Source organism: Odocoileus virginianus, chromosome 11 (genome assembly GCF_023699985.2).
Source record: "Odocoileus virginianus isolate 20LAN1187 ecotype Illinois chromosome 11, Ovbor_1.2, whole genome shotgun sequence".
Classification (NCBI taxonomy): domain Eukaryota; kingdom Metazoa; phylum Chordata; class Mammalia; order Artiodactyla; family Cervidae; genus Odocoileus; species Odocoileus virginianus.
The window spans coordinates 47,404,753-47,426,380 of NC_069684.1; the positions used below are offsets into that span (position 1 = coordinate 47,404,753).

The 21,628-nt window shown below is 42.5% G+C and overlaps 1 protein-coding gene across 4 annotated transcripts in view; it reads right to left on the reverse strand.

Moving 5' to 3' along the window:
* The window catches only part of SMYD3 (SET and MYND domain containing 3), a 716,821-nt gene that overhangs the window by 100,386 nt on the left and 594,807 nt on the right, over window positions 1-21,628 (reverse strand). For all 4 annotated transcript variants that reach the window (XM_070474406.1, XM_070474407.1, XM_020915229.2 and 1 more), the window contains 2 exons: window positions 8,455-8,542; window positions 3,953-4,127 (listed from right to left, as the gene is read on the reverse strand). In XM_070474406.1, the coding sequence (XP_070330507.1) occupies window positions 3,953-4,127; window positions 8,455-8,542 (263 nt within the window). The remainder of the gene's footprint in view (window positions 1-3,952; window positions 4,128-8,454; window positions 8,543-21,628) is intronic.

The window sequence follows — 21,628 nt, forward strand, 5'->3', positions numbered from 1 at the left end:
TTGCCTGGAGAATTCCATAGAGGAGTCTGGTGAGCTATAGTCCATGGCATTGCAAAGAGTTGGACATGACTGAGGGGCTAACACAATAAAACAAAGAGCATCTGCTGGGAGATGGTGTAGACTGCTGAGTGGGTCAAAACCCACTGCCCACTTTGGGATTCCCACCTCACAGTTTACAATTGTTAAAGGGCTTGAGGGGAAAAAAGACCAAGTCTGCCAGCATCCACCCCTCTCTCCTTTCTCTTAACTCTGTTGGTTCTGGGTTACTCATTGTCTTCTCTGCTACAGCTCTGAAAGCAAACCGTTCAGTTCCCACTCATTTGAAGTGGATCACTGCAGATTTGATTTCTTGAAATACAGAACACCACAGAGCAACTCTGTAACAAGCTCCAGGAGGAAAAATGGAGGGAAGCTTGGAAACATGTCACCCAGCCTAAGAACAGAGGGTACATTTACAGAGTGAACCCGACCTGCCAAACACCAAAGAAACATAAGCAAATGTATTCCAAACAACATGGAGTACATTCTGGTGGACTTGGCCTCACTTACAAGAAAGGCATCTTTGTTTGATTCAAATTTAAGTTGGTGAAACTGCCAGTTAATGAAGGGGTAAGAAAGTCCTTCAGAGAAGCCTCAGCGGGTATGGAGAAAAGAGGATTCAAAAGTACGTGCAGAAAGAGCTCCCTCGAAGGCACGCTGCCTTCTTAATGAATCAGGGGACCAATGTATGTTTCTGCACTGGGGGTGGGGGTGGTTTGGCTGCAGAAAGGAAGGGGAGGATGGATAGGAAGGGTCAGTGCGTCCAGCCCAGCCAGCAACATGGGGTGAGTGGCTGCCAAGGGGGGTCTGGAGGAAGGAGGATTTTCTGTCTCCTGGCTGGCATTCATTCACTCATCAGGCAGCCTGCAGTTCAGTGTCCTGACACCCAGCCCTGAGTTCAGAGAGGTTACACCAACCGTCCCCAACCTGCCTCTCATTGCAACACAGAGGCTCAGAAAGTGAACGAAGTCTTATCTCTTTGTATTCAATTCTTATTTTCTGAGAACCCACAAGATTCATCATATCTAACAGACATTTCACACTCATGGGAAAGTCTACAGTCTCAGCCCTCAAGGCAATCTCTTAAAAGTTTGATTAAAGCTGACTCACAGTCTGGATTCCAAAGCTGTTCAACCACAAGGCAGTGGAAGAAACCACCTAGAGAAGCTCTGAAAAACACCCTCAGGGTCACCCGGGTGCCGTGGCTGGCCTGTGGACTTCTGCCATGCACCTGGTTGGTGGGTCTGCACCATGCTCCTGGCTTCCTGACCAAGCATGTCATTTCCAGCTTCCTTCCTTTGCCTGAACTGATATCCTAGACCCTGGACTTGCTTCTGTTCTTATCACGTGGATCCTGGTAACTTCCCCGCTCCACTGTCTTTTGAGGCTCTTCCTCAAGTGCAGACAGATGGCACCCAGGGCTCTGCTTCCCTCTCCTCCTTCCCTGAGGACCACTCCCTTGCCTGTTGTCCATGTTGCATAAGTCTAGACTGGATCCTCCCTCTGCTCAGTCCCTTAGGGCTGACATCATACGGTCTTCAGAGTTGAGAAACTCGACATCTGCCTGGAACAGCGCCCCTGCTTCCCCTAGGCAACCATCCCCCACCTCTAACTCCTGCAGGTCTCAGATGCTTTCAAGGCACCTTCACCACACTTGGTGACCTTGTTTCATGCTGGAGATGGCTATTCCAGCCTCAGATGGTGATATGTATGTCTCTGTGTCCTTATTCTAGACTGATCTATCTCATCTTCCAAACTTAGGTTCTTCAGTTCAGTTCAGTTGCTCAGTCGTGTCTGACTCTGCGACCCCATGGACTGCAGCACACCAGGCTTCCCTGTCCATCACCAACTCCCAGAGTTTATTCAAACTCATGACATCAGTGATGTCATCCAACCATCTCATCCTCTGTCATCCCCTTCTCCTCCTGCCTTCAATCTTTCCCAGCATCAGGGTCTTTTCCAATGAGTCCGTTCTTCGCATCAGGTGGCCAAAGTATTGGAGCTTCAGCTTCAGCATCAGTCCTTCCAATGAATATTCAGGACTGATTTCCTTTAGGATGGACTGGTTGGATCTCCTTGCAGTCCAAGGGACTCTCAAGAGTCTTCTCCAACACCACAGTTCAAAATCAATTCTTCGGCACTCAACTTTCTTTATAGTCCAACTCACATCCATACATGACTACTGGAGAAACCACTGCTTTGACTAGACGGATCTTTGTTGGTAAAGTAATGTCTCTGCCTTTTAATATGCTGTCTAGGTTGGTCATATATTTCCTTCCAATGGAGCAAGCATCTTTTAATTTCATGGCTGCAGTCACCATCTGCAGTGATTTTGGAGCCCCCCAAAATAAAGTCTCTCACTGTTTTCATTGTTTCCCCATCTATTTGCCATGAAGTGATGGGACCAGATGCCATGATCTTAGTTTTCTGAATGTTGAGTTTTAAGCCTATTTTTCACTCTCTTCTTTCACTTTCATCAGAGGCTCTTTTGTTGTTCTTTGCTTTCTCCCATAAGGGTGGTGTCATCTGCATATCTGAGGTTATTGATATTTCTCCCAGCAATCTTTATTCCAGCTTGTGCTTCATCCAGTCCAGCACTTCTCATGATGTATTCTGCATGTAAGTTAAATAAGCAGGGTGACAATATACAGCCTTGACGTACTCCTTTCCTGATTTGGAACCAGCCTGTTGTTCCATGTGCAGTTCTAACTGTTGTTTCCTGACCTGCATCCAGATTTCTCAGGAGGAAGGTCAGGTGGTATTCCCATCTCTTTTAAGAATTTTCCACAGTTTGTTGTGATCCACACAGTCAAAGGCTTTGGCATAGTCAATAAAGCAAAAGTAGATGTTTTTCTGGAACTCTCTTGCTTTTTCGATGATCCAGCGGATATTGGTAATTTGATCTCTGGTTCCTCTGCCTTTTCTAAATCCAGCTTGAACATCTGGAAGTTCACGGTTCACATACTGTTGAAGCCTGGCTTGGATAATTTTGAGCATGACTCTGCTAGCATGTGAGATGAATACAATTGTGCGGTAGTTTGAACATTCTTTGGCATTGCCTTTCTTTGGGATTGTAATGAAAACTGAACTTTTCCAGTTCTGTGGCCACTGCTGAGTTTTCCACATTTGCAGGCATATTGAGTGCAGCACTTTCACAGCATCATCTTTCAGGATTTGAAATAGCTCAACTGTAATACCATCACCTCCACAGCTTTAGGTTCTTAGCCCGCTGCAAACCAGGCTCCCACACCCACCAGTGTCAAACTCTCAGCACCTGACTTTAACACTGCTATTCCTCGCAAAGTTCCTCTGATCTGGGGCAAAACACACACTGGCCTGGAGAAGCTGAGACCAGTCAAGAAACAATGACCAATAGTTCCTTCCTCTGACTCAATGATGTGTTTGAGAGGGCTGTCTCCCTGCTCTCCAGCTTGGGTCATAAAGCAGTTAGGAGGTCAAATGATTCAAGTGAAGGCTCCCCAAGAATCATGAAGCCCTGAGAAGTGAAAGAAACCAGCACTGCTGTCAGCCAGATGGAGGGCCCCCCACGGCATCCTCTCCTGGATCAGCAGAGCTAATGCCACAGCCCCACCCCCCAAGCTACGTCTGTGCTGCACTCCTCTCTGCTCCCCCAGCCCCGGGCTCTGCACTTGCCTTTGCCACCTCGAGCAGTGCACTTTATTAGAATCACTGGCTCCACAGAAAGACAGCATCTCATTAGTCCCTGCACAGACAGAGGTCTGACACATGGAAGGAACTTTATAGATGATGAATGAATGCATCAATGAACAAAGGTTTGGCTTTACACACACAGCGAGCAGCAGATGCAACACGCTTATAAAGCAGCAGTGATGTGCATGAGGTCACATTTTCGAGCCTTCACCCCTTACTCTAGCCTGTCCCCTCGACTCACCTGTAAGGCTCCATGGTCCGGATGCCATAGAACAGCGCCTCCTCTAGCAGCCCGAGGTTGATGCAGGCATCCATGGCGCAGTCGAGCACCTTCAGCTGGTAGATGTTGATATCAGGAAGCCGCTCAGCGTTACTGCTTATGATCGACTGGCACATGGCCAGAACCTGTTCCCACTCTGTTATTAACCTCAGTTAAGGATTCATTGTGTTCATCAAGGGAAAACAAAAGTAAAATGAGAGTCTCTACAAGGCTGAAGAGCTCCCAGGCACAGGAGGGAAGGAAGTGCCCATTATTTTGCACAGATGAGCTGCCTGAAAACACACTCGAGAAACAAAAACATGTAAGTGGTGTCTCAGAGAAGGAAATTCTGTTTACATCAACAAACCATCTTCCAACCAAGCCTGTGCTTTGGGGGATTAGACTTTCAGAGAGTCATTCTTCCTTCCTAGTCCTACTAGATGAATTCTCTTGAAACCCAGTCCTCAAATGAATGCAGCTATTTATTAAACTGAGCTAAAGACTAAGTTCACTTTATAATTATTTACTCTGTTAGCTGCTGTTTCAAAACTCATCTGAAATTAAAGAAGCTTTAGAGAGATTCCTTTTAAAAAAGGAGGAGCTCATTCTTGCTTCTGTGTCGTTTGAACCTTGGGCATATATGAAGCCAAAAACACAACCCATAGGCGCACACAAGGGGAAGCAATTGAAAGAAATCCATTCTACTGGATCTCAAATTTTTTTGAGTATAAAACAAAAGTGATCCAAGTCTATAAAACAATGTGTGTGTGCTCAGCCAAATCTACTTCTTCCAGCATTCAGACTCTCAGGGCACTGCTTTCCAACACATTAGTAAACAGTTTAAATAAACCAATCAAGTCAGCTATGTGAGTGGGAGCTCATATCTTTCTTTTTTAACTTTTTATTTTATTTTGTACTGGGGAGGGGCTTCCCTGGTGGCTCAGAAGATAAAGAGTCTGCCTGCAATGCAGGAGACCTGGGTTCGATTCCTGGGTCAGGAAGATCTCCTGGAGAAGGGAATGCCTACCCTCTCCACTAGTCTTGCCTGGAGAATTCCAAGGACAGAGGAGCCTGGGGGGGTTATAGTCCATGGGGTGGCAAAGAGTCGGACATGACTAAAGAACTATCATTAACATTACAGCCAATTAATGTTGTGGTAGTTTCAGGCGAACAGCAATGGGACCCAGCCATACACATACATGTATCCATTTTCCCCTAAACTCCCGAGAGCTCATATCTTTACTAATCCTCACAAGAAATATATAATTGTCTGAAGGCAGAATACCTCGCACTACAGGCCTGACTACCTGGGTAGAACTTCAAGCACCAAAATACACGGCTAATGAGCATTTCTGTACATGATACTCTATCACTTTAGGCCAAGTCCTGTCTTTGAGGAGTTAACTGTGGTCTTGCAAGAGGTACATTTACTGAAGAAAAGTGACTTTGTGGCTTTCTGTTTTACTCATCTGACATGTGTGCTTAAAGTTTACTGCATGCATTCCCTAGAAGCTGGGGGAGGTGGTGTCTTAGGCAATGCACTGGTTTTGTAACAAACTCCAGGCTAACCTCTGTGGCTTTTCATCCTAGGATTAGCTATGTGATGGATTATCAGGAGGAACAACTGTCTCTTACACAATGCCCAGACATTTCTGTGGCAAGACTCTGACCCTATTTTAACATCAAGTTGTGAGACTGCCATTATTATTTGCCTATTCATTTATATATGCTCCAACTCATTTTAAAGAGGTTTGAGGTGACAAGCCTTGGAAGTAAAAACCAGATGCAGCCGCTGATAGGAATACATCTGCTTTATGCCCCAGCAAGCTGGCAGGAACCACATGACGACTTTCCTTCGCAACACTGGCAAGTCTCCTGCAAACAAGGCAAACCTTTCCTGTAAAAACACCTCAGTGAGCAAAAAAATGGAATAATTTTAACTAAGCGGCTTTTCTCCCAAGCTAATGCTGACATGTATGTTTGCTCAAAAGTTTAGTCCCTGGCATTTGCTGGGTGTTTACCACAAGTCATTCTGTTCCAGTGAGGAGAACAGGGCAGACAGCCTATCTGAAGAGAAAAGAGTACTGATGCCAGGACAGGCACCTTTCTGCAGAGTTTCCCATGACTGTTAAGAAAATTAAGGGGGAAAGAGAAAGGGGAACACAGTGAATCCACCTGGGAGTTAACTCCTTGAGACTCAAAGACTGACAACCCTGGGCTCTTACCATCGTCCACTGCTTACAATCCTCCCGTGGTCCCCGAGCCTACACATGACATCTAGTCCGGTGCACGACACTGAAGCAAGGCCCGACCGCGTTCCCGTCTCTCACACTGAACAACTGTAATTGGGCCGCAGGTGGCTGCACCTCCGTGCGTGCACAGGCTTCTCCCTCAGGGTCTCCCCTTCTCCACCGCCTGCCTGGTGAACTCCTCCTAGCCCTCCCAGGCAGTCGCCTCCTCTGTGAAACCTTCTTTAACCTCCCAAAGTTGACTGCTGTGCTTTCAATGTCCCTCAAAATTAATCTATGTATTTACTACCCAACTACTATGAGGGCTGGGAGCGCAGGCTTGTGTCTTCTTAATCCTTCCTGGACCATAAGTGGGCTATAACCAGTAAGGCACCTGGCACAATGCTGTCAGTAAAACTCATCCCACTGAGACTGAACTGATCATCCTTGGGCCCTAATTTCTCTTCAGGGCACTACCCAGAACAAGTCTTTTCTGAAGTGTAACAACAGCTCTCTGGGCCTGAGAACAGCCCTCTTGCTCTCAGATTCGACTGCTTTCCAATTGTCTCCCATCCTGTCTGCAGAGTTTCAAATACCACTTGATCCTGGTTCCATGCCTCAAAACTCATTTTCTTCTTTATCCCTTTGAATGTGTCCTACCCCAAACTGAAGAGAAAATTTTAGATATGATTGGACTAATACTATTACCTTTCTCATTTTCTATTCTCTAGTTCTATTAATGGAGTCCAAGATCACAGGAGTGTTTTTTTTTCCCCTGGGGGGGGGGGTAGATTATATCATACTCTTAAGCGTTATTGAATTTTGATGTTTACTAAAAACCTTAAAATTCTATCACAGATTCTGTTGTCAAACTTTATACATATTTATACACTTGAACTTTCTGGCCCAAATAGAAGATGTGAGATACCCTTTTGTTGAATTTCATCTTCATCTCAGGCATCATTGCATCATTCAAACCTTCAAAGATCTTTTGAGCTCTTGATTTTGTCATCCCACCTCTGCCATCCTTCCATTCCATATACTTTTGAGAATTTGATGAACCTGTGCTCTGCATCCTCAGACAAGGTACTGAATCAAAGGAAGAGGACTGGTTTGGGAACAGAATACTCCACAGTGTTAGTGATCCATTAAGCATCAGTTGTGCAGTATGGCTATTCAACCATTTAATGAGACGTCTGGTCACACTAGCATCTAGCATAAATCTCTTGGTTACTTCTTAAAATCAAATCTCTTTCTGAAGTCTACATACAAACTTTACCAAAGCAAGCCATGACTCTGTGAACTCACCGGCTCTTAATGAACCCCTGCAGCATCCTGGTGATCACAGCTTCCTCTCCATTCCTTTTGTCACTAGCTTGAGATTCTTTACCAAAACTGCTAACAACAAAAACTCACTGGAACTATAGATTTCAGAAATTACTTATTTCACCTTTAAAAAATAGGAACATTTGTCTAACTGCCTCTCCTGCTCTTCTCCAATTCTTTAAAGAACACTGTACTTTGGAAACCTCATTTGTAGATTTTCTTAGCGCCTGGGATATAATTTATCTGACAATGTTTTGCAATCTTTTTTTAATCTACCTTAGTCTCTTTCTCCTTACCTTGTGGTTTCTTTTTGTCACATTTTTGCTCAAGCTAATTCCACTACTGGAAGTGGCTCCCTCTCAGCCTCTGCCTATCTAAACCTTGTCCCTGATTTGGGCTACTTTTCACACAGGATAACATCGGTGGAGCCTTCCCAGAGGACCTCATCATATACGGTCTCTCCTTACTCTAAAATGTGACCCACTCACGGTCCTTACTATTTATGCCAAGAAAATGTACTATGCAGCAACTCCAACTACCACTGTAGTCATGGCTGACTATAGTCATTAAATTATAAGGATTTTAAGTTATATATTATAGAGATGTAGGTCATGGGAGGAAGGGAATCCAGAAATTTGTTACCTTGTACATATGTAAAGAGCATACTCCATACTATCCTACTAATCCTAGCTATAAATTTTGATTATCAACTAATGATGGTGAGGAATTCACGTTGACCTTACCACAATCTTTCCTTGCCATTACTGAAATTGTTGGCTGGGGTCAGGGATGCAGCCTGTGAGTGTGGAACAGAATGAAGCTCTCTGGCTCATGGAGAGGTCAAACCCTGGACTTGAATTCATTAATACCAGGCTCCAACCAGTAAGGAAGCAATCCTATGAACATCTCAGTCCATAGGTAAAAGGATACTCCAGTGTGCCTTCAGTTCTTCAATTTTTTTCAGGGATTCTTGGACTTCCTTCCATACCTGTTCATCACCAGTCAGCATATCAGCATCCTGTTCAGGCCACATTAAAAGGACAGAGGAAGACAAATTCCTTGATTAAAAAAATGGGCAAGAATAGACATTTCTGCAAAGATATTCAAATGAACAATGAGCACATGAAAAGATGCTCAACATTATTAGCCAACGGGAAAATGCAAATCAAAACCATAAGGAGATATTACTTCACACCTACTAGGATGGTTATAATAAAAAAGATAATATATGTTTGTGAGGTTGTGGAGAAATTGGAATCCTTATATATTACTGGTAGGAAAGTAAAATAGTGTAGCCACTTTGGAAAAGAGTCTGGCAGTTACTCTAAAAGTTAAACAGAGTTATTATATAACAATTTCACTCATGTCCAAGAGAAATGAAAATATATGTTCATACAAAAACTTAAGCATAAATGTTCACAGTTACATCATTCATAGTAACAAAATGGAAAAAATCCAAATACCATGAACCAATGACTGGGTCAATAAAATGTGGCATAATCACACAATGCAATACTAGTTGACAATAAAAAGAACTGAAGTACTACAACATGCTACAGCATAAATAAACATGAACAACAACATCCTAAGTAAAAGAAATCACTAACAAAGGACCACATATTATATGATTTCACCAATATGAAATGCTCAGAGTAGATAAATGCATACAGATAGGAAAGTATATTAGCAAATGGCCAGGGCAGGGAGATGATAGGTATAGAGAATTGGGGAGGGTCTGCTGATGACTTTTTAGGGGTGATGAAAATGTTTAAAAGCAATTGTGGTGATAGTTTTCATCACTTTCTGATATGATGAAAAGCTACAAATTGCTACACAAAAGCTATCAAATTGTACATTGTAACTGAATTGTATCCTATGTGAATTATGTCTCAGTAAAGTCTACATATATTCATATATGTATGTATGAATATATTCGGGCTTCCTTGGTGGCATTAGTGGTAAAGAACTTGTGTGCCAGTGCAGGAGATAAAAGAGACTTGGGTTCAATCCCTGGGTCGGGAAGATCCCCTGGAGGAGCACATGGCAACAGATTCTAATATTCTTGCCTGGAGAATCCCTTGGACAGAGGGGCCTGGTTGGGTACAGTTCATAAGTTCACAAAGAGTCAGACATGACAAGCGCCTCAGCGCACATGCATGTATGTATTTATCAGGAAAGAGACAGAGGCAAGAGCAAAAATTATTTGCCAGGAGACCCATGAATAACACTTTGATCAAATATTTAGTCATCAATCAAAATGAGGATAGGTAAAAGATGAGTACAATTACACCCATGTGAACCAATTTGATTACTAAAAAACTAAAAAAAACATTAAATAACTTAAAAAGTAATTCAGAGCTTCACAGGTGGCTCAGTGGTAAAGAATCCACCTGTAATGCAGGAGATGTGGGTTCGATCCCTGATCAGGGAAGATCCCACGTGACTCGGAGCACCTAAACCATTGTGCCTGTGCTCTAGAGCCCGGGAGCTGCAACTACTAAAGCCCGAGTGCCCTGGAGCCTGCGCTCCACTACAAGACAAGCCAGTGCAATGCGGAGCCTGAGCACCACAGCTAAAGGGTAGCTCCCACATGCTGCACGCAACTGGAGAAAAGTTTGTGAAGCAACAAAGCCCTGCTGCTGCTGCTAAGTCACTTCAGTCGTGTCCGACTCTGTGTGATCCCATAGACGGCAGCCCACCAGGCTCCGCTGTCCCTGGGATTCTCCAGGCAAGAACACTGGAGTGGGCTGCCATTTCCTTCTCCAGTGTGTGAAAGTGAAAAGTGAAAGTGAAGTCTCTCAGTTGTGTCTGACTCTTAGCGACCCCATGGACCGCAGCCTACCAGGCTCCTCCATCCATGGGATTTTCCAGGCAAGAGTAACAAAGCCCTAGCCCAGCCAAAAATAAACTAAAAAAATTTTAAAAAGGCAATTTAAAATGAAAGTAGGAGCTACCATTTATTTATTGGCCATCCTCCTACTGGGTCCTTTGTTTTTCCTATACATCTACATTTTAAGAGCACGTAGCCACATGTGGCTGTGGCTACCATATTGAGCAGTACAGATATATTAGAACAGTTCTGTCATCACAGAAAGTTCTACTGGATGGTGCTGCTTTAAAGAGGTTAATCAAAGGGTAAGAAATTCTGGGGCACTTCCCTGGAGGTCCAGTGGCTAAGACTCTGCACTCCCAATGCAAGGGGCCTGGGTTCGATCCCTGGAACAGAAACTAGATTCCACATGCCAAGACTAAAGATCCCACAATGAAGATCAAAGATCCCATGTGCTACAGTGAAGACCTGGCGCAGCCAAACAAGTTAATTAAAAAGGTAAGAAATTCTCAGACTCTACTCAAAACCAGGTATTCCATATCCACTAGATTCTCAGTGGGGGGCAGGGAGAAGAACAATTCTAGGAAGTTATATCAAATCACAGCCACTGTGGGGTGATGGTTAAACTGAAGGAGGGCAGACTTTTTCAAACACTATGTATCTCCCTAGAGATTCTTACGTACCTACTAGGGAAGGTTTATATTGACAGAATGACCCCTGTGAGAATCACTGCCTGAGTAAATAAGCCTGTGTTACTGGTGGGAAGATACAAGTCACTTGGGTGTGCCAGGGCAGGGGGGAAAAAAAAGAGGGCTAGTAAGTACCACGGAAAAGAGATCTCAAGTACAAAGAGAAGCAGAGTGGGAATGTATGAGGAAGTGTGTGTGTGTGTGTGTGTGTGTGAGAGAGAGAGAGAGAGAGTGTGAGTGTGTCTGTGTAACAGGGATTTATGAGTCTTTCTATATATGCACTGTACGCATGTATAATATGACAGGACGGTTTTTAAAAAGACACCATAAATGGACTCTGCTTTGTTTAGGAAATTCTAAATAAGACCCTAGCTTTCTGTATGTATAAGAGGGAAATAAAAGTCAATTGCTTTTAAAGAGGTAAACATCAATCTCCTTCCAAATACCTGCTGTAAGTCCATCTTCATCTCCTGAAGCCTCAGTTCCAACACATGACTCCAAAGCCTTGAGTAACTTCCCAGTACCTCCCATGTAAGCCCACATATTAAATCGTGACAACCATGGCCATTCTTGATTAAATTTTTGTTTTTTATTTCACTACTGGCAGCTCAAACCTTAGGCTCTAGGCAAAATGTCTCACTTGTTAGTCCTTATGTTAGGGAGAACAATGGATCCCCAAAGAAGTCCACGTCCTGATCCCCAGAACCTGTGAATATGTTAGTTTACATGGCAAACAGGAATTGAGTTGCAAGTGGGACTAAGATTGTTGGTCAGATGACTTTAAATCAACCTGGACCACCCAGGTGGACCCAGTGGAATCACAAGGGTCTTTAAAAGAGGAAAGAGGCAGAAGAGAAGATCAGAGCAATGTGATGTGAGGAGGACTAAACCTGCCTTTGCTGGCCTGGAAGATGAAGGGACCCTCAGGTCAAGGAGTACAGGCAGCTTCCAGAAGCTGTAGAGGTGAGGGAAATGGATTCTAGCTTAGAGCCTCCAGAAAGACAGTAGCCCTGCCAAGACCTTGATTTTAGCCAAATGAGGCTCATGTCAGGCTTCTGATCCATAGACTATAGATAAGAAGTTTGTGCTAAGTCACTAATTTTACAATAATTTGTTACAGCAGCCACAGAAAACGAATACAGTCCATGACATACTTCTGCTTTTGTGACCACTGGAGTTTGGCACATGCCCTCCCAGTGCATATGAGGGTCCTAAGTTGCTTCAGTAGTGTTGGACTCTTTGCAACCCTATGGACTGTAGCCCACCAGGCCCCTCTGTCCATGGGATTCTCCAGGCAAGAATACTGGAGTGAACTGTTATGCCCTCCTCCAGGGGATCTTCCTGACCCAGGGATCGAATCAACATCTCTTGCACCACCTACACTGGCAGGCAGGTTCCTTATCACTAAGTGCCACCTGGGAAGCCCACCCTCCCAGTATCTGAAGGTAATTAATTTGATCATCCACCTATTCAACTAGGATCTACTGAATGCCTGCAGGCATTGCTCTAGGATACAGAAGTAAATCTGATTTCAGTGTTGACCATCTGGTGATGTCCATGTGTAGTCTTCTCTTGTGTTGTTGGAAGAGGGTGTTTGCTATGACCAGTGCATTCTCTTGGCAAAATGCTATTAGCCTTTTGCCCTGCTTCATTCTGTACTCCAAGGCCAAATTTCTCTGTTACTCCAGGTGTTTCTTGACTTCCTACTTCTGCATTCCAGTCCCCTATAATGAAAAGGACATCTTTTTCGGGTGTTAGCTCTAAAAGGTCTTGTAGGTTTTCATAGAACTGTTCCACTTCAGCTTCTTCAGCGTTACTGGTTGGGACATAGACTTGGATTACCGTTATATTGAATGGTTTGCTTTGGAAATGAACAGAGCTCATTCTGTCATTTTTGAGATTGCATCCAAGTACTGCATTTCGGACTCTTGTTGACTATGATGGCTATTCCATCATAGACTTCATCAGATGGACATCATAGACATCAGCACATGGACATCACCAGATGGTCAACACCAAAATCAGATTGGTTATATCCTTTGCAGCCAAAGATGGAGAAGCTTTATACAGTCAGCAAAAACAAGATGCAGGAGCTGACTGTAGCTCAGATCATGAACTCCTTATTGCCAAATTCAGACTGAAATTGAAGAAAGTAGGGACAGCCACTAGACCATTCAGGTATGACCTAAATCAAATCCCTTATGACTACAGTGGAAGTGAGAAATAGATTTAAGGGGCTAGATCTGATATAGTGCCTGATGAACTATGGATGGAGGTTCGTGACAGGTTGTACAGGAGATAGGGATCAAGACTATCCCCAAGAAAATGAAAAGGAAAAAAGCAAAATGGCTGTCTGAGGAGGCCTTACAAATAAATACCTGTGAGAAGAAGAGAACCAAAAAGCAAAGGAGAAAAGGAAAGATACACCCATCTGAATGCAGAGTTCCAAAGAATAGCAAGGAGAGATAAGAAAGCCTTCCTCAGTGATCAGTGCAAAGAGATAGAGGAAAACAACAGAATGGGAAAGACAGGAGATCTCTTCAAGAAAGTTAGAGAAGCCAAGGGAACATTTTATGCAAAGATGGGCTCAATAAAGGACAGAAATGGTAGGGACCTAACAGAAGCAGAAGATATTAAGAAGAGGTGGCAAGAATACACAGAAGAACTGTACAAAAAAGATCTTCGTGACCCAGATAATCATGATGGTATGATCACTCATCTAGAGCCAGACATCCTGGAATGTGAAGTCAAGTGGGCCTTAGGAAGCATCACTACTAACAAAGCTAGTAGAGGTGATGGAATTCCAGTTGAGCTATTTCAGATCTAAAAGATGATGTTGTTCAAGTGCTGCACTCAATATGCCTGCAAATTTGGAAAACTCAGCAGTGGCCACAGGACTGGAAAAGGTCAGTTTTCATTCCAATCCCAAAGAAAGACAATCCCAAAGAATGCTCAAACTACCACACAATTGCACTCATTTCACATGCTAGTAAAGTAATGCTCAAAATTCTGCAAGCCAGGCTTCAGCAATATGTGAATCATGAACTTCCAGATGTTCAAGCTGGTTTTAGAAAAGGCGGAGGAACCAGAGATCAAATTGCCAACATCTGCTGGATCATCGAAAAAGCAAGAGAGTTCCAGAAAAACATCTATTTCTGCTTTATTAACTATGCCAAAGCCTTTGACTGTGTGGCTCACAATAAACTCTAGAAAATTCTGAAAGAGATGGGAATAACAGGCCACTTGACCTGCCTCTTGAGATACCTGTATGCCGGTCAGGAAGCAACAGTTAGAACTACACATGGAACAATGGACTGTTTCCAAATAGGAAAAGGAGTACGTCAGGGCTGTATATTGTCATCATGCTTATTTAACTTACATGCCTAGTACATCATGAGAAACACTGGGCTGAAGGAAGCACAAGCTGGAATCAAGATTGCTGGGAGAAATATCAATAACCTCAGATATGCAGATGACACCACCCTTATGGCAGAAAGCAAAGAACTAAAGAGTCTCTTGATGCAAGTGAAAGAGGAGAGTGAAAAAGTTGGCTTAAAGCTCAACATTCAGAGAACTAAGATCATGGCATCTGGTCCCATCACTTCATGGCAAATAGATAGGGAAACAGTGGAAACAGGCTGACTTTATTTTTTGGGGCTCCAAAATCATTGCAGATGGTGATTGCAGCCATGAAATTAAAAGATGGTTACTCCTTGGAAGGAAAGTCATGACCAACATAGACAGCATATTAAAAAGCAGAGACATTACTTTGCCAGCAAAGGTCCGTCTAGCCAGGGCTATGGTTTTTCCAGTATGTATGGATGTGAGAGTTGGACTATAAAGAAAGCTTAGTGCAGAAGAATTGATGCTTTTGAACTGTGGTGTTGGAGAAGACTCTTGAGAGTCCCTTGGACTTCAAGGAGATCCAATCAGTCCATCCTAAAGGAGATCAGTCCTGGGTGTTCATTGGAAGGACTGATGTTGAAGCTGAAACTCCAATACTTTGGCCACCTGATGTGAAGAGCTGACTCACTGGAAAAGACCCTATGCTGGGAAAGATTGAGGGCAGGAGGAGAAGGGGATGATAGAGGATGAGATGGCTGGATGGCATCACCGACTCAACAGACATGGGTTTGGGTAGACTCTGGCAGTTGGTGATGGACAGGGAGGCCTGGCGTGCTGTGGTTCATGGGGTTGCAAAGAGTCAGACACGAGTGAGCGACTGAGCTGACAGAGAAGTAAAGACATCGGACAACCACAGTGTTCACAATGAGGAGGGAGGAGGAGCTCAGGATGACAGAATACACACACACACACACGTGAAAAATATATTTGTCAGAGAGAGAAACAAACAGGAAAGGGGGAAGGGGAACACTGGTTCCAGGGAATTTAGGATGATCAGGAAAGGCATTGCTGAGAAGATGACTCATGAGTGGAGGAGGAGGTGAGGAGCAGAGACAAGAATTCTACGGAGAGTGAACAGTAAGTCCCGTGGTACAGAAGCAGGTGCAGGCCTGAATGTTCCAGGAGTGACAAGGAGGCTAATGCAGTTACAGTTCCTGGGCTGTCATTTTGCACATGTCATATCATCCTCATTTCAAAGATAAGTGAAAGTGTTAGCTGCTCAGGCGAGTTGGACTCTGTGACCCCATGGATTGTAGCCCGCCAGGCTCCTGTGTCCATGGGATTTCCCAGGCAAGAATACTGGAGTGAGTTGCCATTTCCTTCTCTAGGGGATCTTCCTGACCCAGGAATTGAACCTGGGTTTCCCCATATTGCAGGCAGGTTCTTCACCTTTTTGATTCTGCCACTTCCAAATACCTAGCACAAAACCTTGTATGGAACAAAAGATCACTTAAACATCTGCAGAATGGCTCTGGAAGGAGAAAATGAACATTTATATGATAACAGTCAGGATGGCTCTTATGTGTCTCTTTTTTATTCCTCTCACCATCCCTGTAGGGCATCAGTACCTAAAATTTACAAAGGTGGCACAAGATAGTCCTAAAGCTTAAGTAACCCCTACAAATGTCCCTTCTACATCGAATTGCCAGAGGTAAGATTCAAATCCAAGTCTGTCTGGCTCCAGAGCCATGCTCTTTCCACCATCTTCATGTTTAATTTGAATTTGCTTTTTTCCTAGGCTTGCTTAAAAGGTGAAACTCATGTCTGTGAGACAGTAAGTTGAACATATATTCAACTCAATCAATTCAATTCAATTGATCATAGATCAAGTCCTATGATCTTCCTAGTCTGAGCCCTTGAAAAAGGCAATGGACTCCTCCAACATGGAGCCCACAGTGGGACCTGTATTCCTTCACCATGGCCCAAGGCAGAACAATTTCATATGGGAATTATATTCACAACTAAATCCCCACCACTATCTTATTAACTGTTCTATGGTTTGAGCCTAAGGCTTTATTTACTTAATAGAAGAGCAGGCAAGCTTGGAAATTGTTTCCAAACATTCAGAAACAATAGCTCTAGGGAGCACTAAATATTGGAGCTAGACATTCACTAACAGCTAACCATCCACACCTGGAGTGTTTCACCAAGGTGACAGTCTCCACTTTCAGGTTCCCAACACACCTCCCCTCACTTCAATGTCCTGATCCTCCCAATTCCATTCTCCTGTAACTGTCCCTAAAATGGGGCCAGTCAGGAGGAGACCATTCAAAGGGAGTGTGTGTGCGTATATGTGTAACATATATCCACAAACAGAAAGACTACTTAGGGAAGCGGAACTTAAATCTTCTCCTTTTTCAATCTGCAAATATAGGAGCAAATTAGTGTGCTCTTTTCACAGCCCTGAGGTATGAAATTAGTAAATTTATTTCATTATTTCTTATCTAAACATATCAAAGATGTTTACTATCATTTAGGAAAAAAATTTTTTTTAATTCCTTTTTGAATTTCAGCTTTACCACGTAAAAAGGGCTTGAATGAATGAGTCTTGAAATTTGTTTTCAGTGGTGGGAGAATATTTTATACATAAAATATATTATACATTATATGTATGTGTATGTGTGTGTGTGTGTATATATATATGTGTGTTTTGAATCAAACGTAGTATTACTGAGTTTTCTACAAATGATAAACATAACTCAGGCTATAAGCAGAAGGATTCCTAAGAAGGTTCTCTCTGCTGGGAAATGATGAAGAGAATTTTGTTGGTTCCAGCCCCAACAGCACCCCTGTCCTGACCCCCGTGTTTCCCTGTCACGTCCTCCTTTGTCTGCCCCCAGCTGCCTCACTGGTAAAACAAGAAGCTGGTCTCATGACCACCTGACCACTTTAGAGCCTAGAGCAGACCACTCCCCCACACAGCTCCAGAAGAGTCCTTAGAAAGTGGCTCCACTTTAAACAATAAAAACGTGGAAATAGTTCATCTAAGGCGGGACTGTGCCAGCTGCTCTCAGAATTTGGGTAGGAATGACTCTCCTGAATTTCTCCCTTCCCCCTTCAACTCCTCAAGCTCCTCTATCTGCCCCCACCCTCTCAGCGACCAGGTACAAACTCCCCCACAATTTGAATTATTGCTCTTGATATTTCATTCTTTGTCATTCATTCCCATTCTTTTCTCTCATGGCCCCACCCCAAATCTGACCCATCCCCTGGCCCCATCTTACTGTCAGTACACCTAGTCTTCCAGGTGGAATCTTTGCCCTTTGGATTCTGTTAGGACTAAGATTGTAGTTTTCTGCTCTTTCCTTGCCATTTCCCAGGCGGCGCTAGTGGTAAAAAAAACCTATCCGTCAACGCAGGAGGCATTAGAGATGTGGGTTTGATTCCTCAATCAGGAAGATAGATCCCCAGGGAAGGAAATGGCAACCTGCTCCAGTATTCTTGCCTGGAGATAGTCCATGGAGTTGCAAAAAGCCTTGGATTGCCATTTCCATTCATTTCTCCAGCTTTCTTCCCATTTGTCCTTTAGGAGACAGTTTCTTTTTTTTTTTTTTCCATTTATTTTTATTAGTTGGAGGCTAATTACTTTACATCATTACAGTAGTTTTTGTCATACATTGAAATGAATTAGCCATGGATTTACATGTATTCCCCATCCCAGTCCCCCCTCCCACCTCCTTCTCCACCCGATCCCTCTGGGTCTTCCCAGTGCACCAGGCCTGAGCACTTGTCTCATGCACCCAACCTGGGCTGGTGATCTGTTTCACCCTAGATAATATACATGTTTCAATGCTGTTCTCTTGAAACATCCCACCCTCACCTTCTCCCAGAGTCCACAAGTCTGTTCTATACATCTGAGTCTCTTTTTCTGTTTTGCATATAGGGTTATCGTTACCATCTTTCTAAAGTCCATATATATGTGTTAGTATACTGTAATGGTCTTTATCTTTCTGGCTTACTTCGCTCTGTATAATGGGCTCCAGTTTCATCCATCTCATTAGAACTGATTCAAATGAATTCTTTTTAATGGCTGAGTAATATTCCATGGTGTTTATGTACCACAGCTTCCTCATCCATTTGTCTGCTGATGGGCATCTGGGTTGCTTCCATGTCCTGGCTATTATAAACAGTGCTGCGATGAACATTGGGGTGCATGTGTCTCTTTCAGATCTGGTTTCCTTGGTGTGTATGCCCAGAAGTGGGATTGCTGGGTCATATGGCAGATCTATTTCCAGCTTTTTAAGAAATCTCCACACTGTTTTCCATAGTAGCTGTACTAATTTGCATTCCCACCAACAGTGTAAGAGGGTTCCCTTTTCTCCACACCCTCTCCAGCATTTATTGCTTGTAGACTTTTGGATAGCAGCCATCCTGACTGGCGTATAATGGTACCTCATTGTGGTTTTGATTTGCATTTCTCTGATAATGAGTGATGTTGAGCATCTTTTCATGTGTTTGTTAGCCATCTGTATGTCTTCCTTGGAGAAATGTCTGTTTAGTTCTTTGGCCCATTTTTTGATTGGGTCATTTATTTTTCTGGAGTTGAGCTGGAGGAGTTGCTTGTATATTTTCGAGATTAATCCTTTGTCTGTTGCTTCGTTTGCTATTATTTTCTCCCAATCTGAGGGCTGTCTTTTCACCTTGCTTATAGTTTCCTTTATTTTGCAAAAGCTTTTAAGTTTCATTAGGTCCCATTTGTTTATTTTTGCTTTTATTTCTAAAATTCTGGGATGTGGGTCATAGAGGATCCTGATGTGATTTATGTTGGAGAGTGTTTTGCCTATGTGTTCTTCTAGGAGTTTTATAGTTTCTGGTCTTACATTTAGATCTTTAATCCATTTTGAGTTTATTTTTGTGTATGGTGTTAGAAAGTGTTCTAGTTTCATCCTTTTACAGGTGGTTGACCAGTTTTCCCAGCACCACTTGTTAAAGAGGTTATCTTTTTTCCATTGTATATCCTTGCCTCCTTTGTCGAAGATAAGGTGACCATAGGTTCGTGGATTTATCTCTGGGCTTTCTATTCTGTTCCATTGATCTATATTTCTGTCTTTGTGCCAGTACCATACTGTCTTGATGACTGTGGCTTTGTAGTAGAGTCTGAAGTCGGGCAGATTGATTCCTCCAGTTCCATTCTTCTTTTTCAGGACTACTTTGGCTATTCGAGGTTTTTTGTATTTCCATACAAATTGTGAAATTATTTGTTCTAGTTCTGTGAAAAATACTGTTGGTAGTTTGATAGGGATTGCATTGAATCTATAGACTGCTTTGGGTAGTATAGCCATTTTGACAATATTGATTCTTCCAATCCATTAACACGGTATATTTCTCCATCTGTTTGTGTCCTCTTTGATTTCTTTCATCAGTGATTTATAGTTTTCTATGTATAGGTCTTTTGTTTCTTTAGGTAGACATACTCCTAAGTATTTTATTCTTTTTGTTGCAATGGTGAATGGTATTGTTTCCTTAGTTTCTCTGTTTTCTCATTGTTAGTGTACAGGAATGCAAGAGATTTCTGTGTGTTAATTTTATATCCTGCAACTTTACTGTATTCGTTGATTAGCTCTAGTAATTTTCTGGTAGAGTCTTTAGGGTTTTCTATGTAGAGGATCATGTCATCTGCAAACAGAGAGAGTTTCACTTCTTCTTTTCCTATCTGGATTCCTTTTACTTCTTTTTCTGCCCTGATTGCTGTGGCCAACATTTCCAAAACTATGTTGAATAGTAGTGGTGAGAGTGGGCACCCTTGTCTTGTTCCTGATTTCAGGGGAAATGCTTTCAATTTTTCACCATTGAGGGTGATGCTTGCTGTGGGTTTGTCATAAATAGCTTTTATTATGTTGAGGTATGTTCCTTCTATTCCTGCTTTCTGGAGAGTTTTAATCATAAATGGATGTTGAATTTTGTCAAAGGCTTTTTCTGCATCTATTGAGATAATCATATGGTTTTTATCTTTCAATTTGTTAATGTGGTGTATTACATTGATTGACTTCCGGATATTAAAGAATCCTTGCATTCCTGGGATAAAGCCCACTTGGTCATGATGTATGATTTTTTTAATATGTTGTTGGATTCTGTTTGCTAGAATTTTGTTAAGGATTTTTGCATCTATGTTCATCAGTGATATTGGCCTGTACTTTTCTTTTTTTGTGGCATCTTTGGTTTTGGAATTAGGGTGATGGTGGCCTCATAGAATGAGTTTGGAAGTTTACCTTCTTCTGCAATTTTCTGGAAGAGTTTGAGTAAGATAGGTGTTAGCTCTTCTCTAAATTTTTGGTAGAATTCAGCTGTGAAGCCATCTGGTCCTGGGCTTTTGTTTGCTGGAAGATTTCTGATTACAGTTTCGATTTCCTTGCTTGTGATCGTTTTGTTAAGATCTTCTATTTCTTCCTGGTTCAGTTTTGGGAAGTTACACTTCTCTAAGAACTTGTCCATTTCTTCCAAGTTGTCCATTTTATTGGCATAGAGCTGCTGGTAGTAGTCTCTTATGATCCTTTGTATTTCAGTGTTGTCTGTTGTGATCTCTCCATTTTCATTTCTAATTTTGTTAATTTGGTTCTTCTCCCTTTGTTTCTTAATGAGTCTTGCTAATGGTTTGTCAATTTTGTTTATTTTTTCAAAAAACCAGCTTTTAGCTTTGTTAATTTTTGCTATGATCTCTTTAGTTTCTTTTGCATTTATTTCTGCCCTAATTTTTAAGATTTCTTTCCTTCTGCTAACCCTGGGGTTCTTCATTTCTTCCTCCTCTAGTTGCTTCAGGTGTAGAGTTAGGTTATTTATTTGACTTTTTTCTTGTTTCTTGAGGTAGGCCTGTAATGCTATGAATCTTCCCCTTAGCACTGCTTTTACAGTGTCCCATAGGTTTTGGGTTGTTGTGTTTTCATTTTCATTCATTTCTATGCATATTTTGATTTCTTTTTTGATTTCTTCTATGATTTGTTGGTTATTCAGAAGCGTGTTGTTTAGCCTCCATATGTTTGAATTTTTAATAATTTTTTTCCTGTAATTGAGATCTAATCTTACTGCACTGTGGTCAGAAAAGATGACTGGAATGATTTCAATCTTTTTGAATTTACCAAGACTAGATTTATGGCCCAGGATGTGATCTATTCTGGAGAAGGTTCCGTGTGCACTTGAGAAAAAGGTGAAGTTGATTGTTTTGGGGTGAAACGTCCTATAGATA